We start from the raw sequence: 5,174 nt of genomic DNA, 5'->3' as shown, positions 1-5,174 counted from the left end.
ATGGCTCAGTGGTTAGCACTGCAGTCTCACAGCACCAGGGACCCGGGTTCAATCCCAGCCTTGGGTAACTGTCTGTGTGGAGTTTGCACTTTCTCCCTGTGTCTGCGCGGGTTTCCTCCGGTTTCTTCCTGCAGCCCAAAGATGTGCAGGCTAGGTGGATCGGCCATGCTAAATTGCCCGTAGTGTTCAGGGGTTTGTGGTCTGGGTGGGATGCTCCAAGGGGCGGTGTGGGCTTGTTAGGCCAAAGGGCCTGTTTCCACACTGTAGGGAATCTAATCTCATCATGAAACTAGGACTTTTTATTTCTTTAGTGCTTTGGAGACTGAGGGGGAAATCTCACAAAGTGCGTAAGATCATGAGAGGCATGAATGCACTCAGTCTTTTTCCCATGGTTGGGGAGTCAGGGACTAGAAGGCATCAGTTAAAGCATCAGGTAAGAGGGGAAAGAATACATGGGAACTTGACGGGCAACATTTTTACATATACATGGTACGCATATGGAATGAGCTGCCCATGGATGTAGTTCAGGTAGGTACATTTAAAGGACATTTGGACAAATACATGGTTAGGAAAGGTTTAGGAGGATAGGGGCCAAATGCAGGGAAATGGGGCTAGCGTGGATGGACATTTTGGTCAGCATGGACCAGTTTGGGCCAAAGGACCTGTCTCCATGCTTTAGGACTCTATGACTCCTAGGGTACAATCTGCATGTGGAGCCGGAGGACATTGATAGCATGATAAATGAATACTTTTCTTCTGTCTTTAGGCAGAAGGAGAACCATAGAATCATACAGTACAGAGGAGGCACTTTGGCCCATAAAGTCGCACAGGATCAGAGGTGAGCTTGCAAGATAGATAAAAAATTGGCTTGGTCATAGAAGACAGAGAGTAGCGATGGAAGAGTGCATTCCTGAAGAGAGGGCTGTTGGCCTAGTGACATTCCTCAGGGACCAGTGTCAATGGTGAAACCTTTGCTTTACGTAACATATATAAATGATTTGGAGGAAAATGTAACTGGTCTGATTAGTAAGTTTGCCAAAGGTTGGTGGAATTGCAGATAGAAATGAGGACCATCAAAGGGTACAGCTACATATAGATGATATCTTGGTTAGAGAGATGGTAGGTGGAGTTTAATCTGGAAAAATGTATGGTAATGAATTTTGGAAGGTCTAATCAAGATGGAAAATATACAGTAAATGGCAGAACTCTTAAGAGTGCTGATAGGCAGATGGATCTGGGTCTACAGGAACACATGTCACTGAATGTGGCAACACAGGTGAAAGTAGCCACCAAGGCCTTCATTGGTTGGGGCATTGAGTTAAAAAAATTGGCAGGTAATGTTGCAGCTTTATAGCACCTTAGTTAGGCTGCATTTGGAATATTGCGTTCAATTCTGGTCGTCCTACTTCCAGAAGAAGTGATGGCTTTGGGGAAGGTACAGAAAATATTACCAGGATGTTGCCTATTATGGAGGGCAAAGAGGAGAGGTTGGAGAAACTGGAGTTATTCTCACTAGATCGATGGAGGTTGAGGGGCGACCCGGGAGAGGTCTACAAGATTATAAAGGGCATGGACAGACTGTCAGAAGCTTCTTCCCAGGGTGGAAGAGTCAGTTGCCAAGGGCCATGAGGGGCAAGGTTTAAAGGTATGTACAAGGCAGGTGTTTTACACAGAGGGGGTAGAAGGTGCCTGGAACTCACTGCAAAGGGCAATAGTGGAAGCAGATACAAATAGTGAGTTTTGAAGGGCATCTTGACAAATGTATGAACAGGATGGGAATAGAGGGATACAGTCCCCGGAAGAGTATAGGGCTTTAGTTGTAATGGGCAGCATGTCGGCGCAGGCTTGGATGGCCGAAGGGCCTGTTCCTGTACTGCAATTTTCTTTCTTGTCTGTTCTAAGTGTGTACCGCCGATATTAGTCCCAAAGTAGGCTTATAACCTTAAATTTCATGACATTTTATGCATTCAGTCAAGTATTTTTCAAAAATTTGAGGCCCGCCCATCACCGACTGGCTGAAAGAGGAGACGGTAAGAACTGAGGACGCTGGAACCCAGAGTCTGGTGTGAGACTGGAAAAGCACAAGAGTCAGGCAGCATCCAAGGAGCAGGAAAGTCAACATTTCAGGCCAAAACCCTTTGTCAGGACTAGAGAGGAGGAGGGGCCCCCATAAATAAATAGACGGAGGGATGTGAACCTGAGAGAAGGGCAGCAGAGATGGTGGTAAGTGGATGCAAGTAGGGGGTTATTGTGATTTGCCTGTGGGAAGGGTGGAGCAGAGAAGAAGACGGATGGTTCTGAGGAAGGGTCACTCTGACCCAGGGACAGTGGAGAAGTATTGATACACTGTGAGACTCGGAAGGGAACTTGCAAGAGCTGCTCTTCCTTGTAGTGGTGGAGTTGGTGGTGGCTAGGGAGGGGCTGGGGATATTTGGCGGAGCCACAGAACATGATTTCTGAATTGGCAGCTCCCTTGTTTACAGATGTCGGGCTTCATTCTCCTCTGTCTCTACTAGGAACAGGCCTGTCTAATTCTGTCTGTCTCTCTCCATCCTTCCAGCTGCCTGTTCCTCACACCCTCTGTCTGTGTCTCTCTCTTTCTTTCTGTCTCTTTCCTGCTATCCCCTTCCCTCTGTCTCTCCTCATCTGTCTGTCCATCTTTTCAGCTTTCTCTCAATCTGTTTGCAACCATCCATCACCACTACAATGGAACACATTGTCACCATCAAGAGTAAAGCAGCAGAGGCATTAGTTTCACCTCAATGACCACAGGAATGCCAGGGCATTGTTCCCCAACCTGCTAACAGCTCTCTCTCGCTCTCTCTCTGACCTTGCTCTCCCTGACCTGTGGAGGGGGAGTCAGACCTGACTGATGATCCACCAGTGTGAGAGGGAGAGGGAAGCAGGATATCCTGGTGTTGGGAATCTTCCCAGAGATTGCAGAGGCAATTGTGAGCTTCTGGGGCAGCTTTCACAGTGCCGTGAAAGACTTTCAAACGTGAATTTCAAACATTCTGTACTGCTGATGACAACTGGAGGTACATTGTAATTTGGATTGAAATCTGAGGCAAGTTGTGCCTTGTAGCGAGCTCAGAAGTGCATCTCAATGCATTGTCGTTCCAGAAATCGCGAATGAGATACGGCATGACTCACTGTGATCTCTGCATCTCTTCTGGACCGGGATCTACTGCTGACAAAGACATGTCATAACTCTAAGAGACAACTGTTCCACCCCAATCTTTTTGGAAACTAACTGAGACAATACAGAGAAAGTAAGAACTGCAGATGCTAGAGTCAGAGAACTGAGCTTATACACTGTCTGGGACCCAGGTCACCAGCTAAGCATTAACATGGTCATCATCATTGCCAGGATAGGGGTAAAGAGGCCGGGAAGCTGTAGGTGAGACCAGTTTGAGGGGAAGCGGGGGAGGTGTTGGTGAGGTTTGCTAAAATTTGAGGGGGCGTGTGAGAATTTTCAAAGTTGAGGTTTGGATCCCTGCTTGAGTCCCATAATTTAACAGGGATTTGGGAAACCCGAAGTATTGCGGGGACCAGGAGGGTGCTGTCTTTTGGGGGAGTGAGGGGTCGCTAAGTGAATGTAATCCATTATCTGTTGTCCTTGAGGTTAAGCACATCACGATGCCTCCTCTTTTGCCCCCAGATGTTTCCCAGGAAAGTCCGCTGTCTGTGCTACCACCTCGCCCTGGTCCTGAGCCTGTTCATCCTGTTCTCCCGGTGGCTGTCTTCCCCTCCACAGCACATTCGCAAGGAGCTGGGAATCTCCCCGGTGCCCGGTCGCGTCTTCCTGGTGAGGCCGCACTTGGAGTGTGACAGGGAGCCTCCGTTCCTCGTGCTTCTGGTGACGACGAGGCCGCAGGAGATTTCGGAGCGAGGGGCCATCCGGGAGACATGGGGTGCAGAGAGGCGCCTCGGGGCCAGGCGCATCTGCACGTTCTTCCTGCTCGGACATGGGGGCGCATACCAGGGGCAGATCCATCGGGAGAGCCAGTCTCACCGGGATATTCTCCAGGGAGACTTCACTGACACGTATTACAATTTAACGGAGAAGGTGTTACTGGGTCTGGAGTGGGTCCATCGATTCTGTCCCTCAGCCCACTTTGTGATGAAGACTGACTCGGACATGTTTGTCAATATCTTCTACCTAAGCCAGCTGCTAGGAGGTAAGAACACCACGGGTTTCTTCAGTGGCCAACTAATGAGGGACATTCGGCCCATCAGGAACAAGGCTAACAAGTGGTATGTCAGCGAGGAGGAGTTTGCTCCCGCCCTCTATCCTCACTACTGCTCAGGAACGGGCTATGTCCTTTCTGGAGATCTGGTCGGGAAGATCTGGGGCATCTCCAAATCCATCCCACTCCTCAAACTTGAAGACGTTTATGTGGGCCTCTGCCTGACCAGACTGGAAGTCTCCCCGATCCCGGTGAGCAGTAGACGGGTCTTTTTCACTCGCCATGTCCCCTTCTCGGTTTGCCGCTATCGCTCGCTCGTCACCTCGCACAGGGTGAGTCCATCTCAGCTGCGTCTCTACTGGAAATCCCTGGAAGAGGCCGAGGCATTAGAGTGCCCTTTGGCCCCTTAAATCAAACAAGCTGCCTCAGGCAGGGGACGGTGGTGCAGTGGGGTTGTTACTAGACTGGAAGCTCCAGGCCCAGGGGTAACCCTGTGGGCTGGGGGTGTCATAGTCATAGAGGTCTACAGCGGGGGAAAAGACCCTTTGGCTGATTACACCTGTACCTGCCAAAAATAACTGCCAAACTATTCTAATTCCATCTTCTGGCACTTCCCCACAGGTGTCACAAGACCACCTCTAAATACACTTTAAATTTTGAGGATTTCTGGCTCTTCTCGTCAGTGAGTTCCAGATACCCATCACCCCCCACCCCCGGGAGAAAAATGCCTATCTTTTAAAACACCTCTTCTAAATCTTCTGCTTTAAGTTTATGCTCCCAGTCCAGTGACACCACACAAGGGGAATTGTTTCTTCCTGACTACCCTATGTATGCTGCTCATAATTTTATACATCTCAGTCAAATCCCCTCTCAACCTCCTCTGCTCAAACAAAACAACACCAGGCTGTCCAATCTCTCTTCATAGTGGAAACTCTCCAAATCAGGTGACATCCTGGAAAATCTACGCTGTATTTTCTTTGTTAC

At 49.1% G+C, this 5,174-nt stretch overlaps 1 protein-coding gene across 1 annotated transcript; it reads left to right on the top strand.

Annotated features, from left to right (window-relative positions):
* The first annotated feature begins 1,228 nt into the window (after positions 1-1,228).
* LOC125461613 (beta-1,3-galactosyltransferase 5-like) lies at positions 1,229-4,600 on the top strand. The gene is made up of 3 exons (XM_048550538.2): positions 1,229-1,304; positions 1,996-2,030; positions 3,662-4,600. Exons 1-3 carry the CDS (start codon positions 1,229-1,231, stop codon positions 4,598-4,600), a joined length of 1,050 nt encoding a protein of 349 aa, XP_048406495.2.
* The last annotated feature ends 574 nt before the right edge of the window (positions 4,601-5,174 follow it).

Source organism: Stegostoma tigrinum, chromosome 19, assembly GCF_030684315.1.
Source record: "Stegostoma tigrinum isolate sSteTig4 chromosome 19, sSteTig4.hap1, whole genome shotgun sequence".
Lineage (NCBI taxonomy): Eukaryota > Metazoa > Chordata > Chondrichthyes > Orectolobiformes > Stegostomatidae > Stegostoma > Stegostoma tigrinum.
The sequence above is the reverse complement of the archived record's forward strand: the minus strand, read 5'-3'. Positions and strand labels throughout refer to the sequence as shown.

Excerpts from the sequence above, each read along its gene's own strand:
- LOC125461613 (XM_048550538.2), top strand. The coding sequence starts at position 1,229 with ATGGATCTGGGTCTACAGGAACACATGTCACTGAATGTGGCAACACAG. Across the intron at positions 1,305-1,995 it reads AGCCACCAAGGCCTTCATTG|GCCCGCCCATCACCGACTGG; the intron begins GTTGGGGCATTG and ends CAAAAATTTGAG. Across the intron at positions 2,031-3,661 it reads ACTGGCTGAAAGAGGAGACG|ATGTTTCCCAGGAAAGTCCG; the intron begins GTAAGAACTGAG and ends TTTTGCCCCCAG.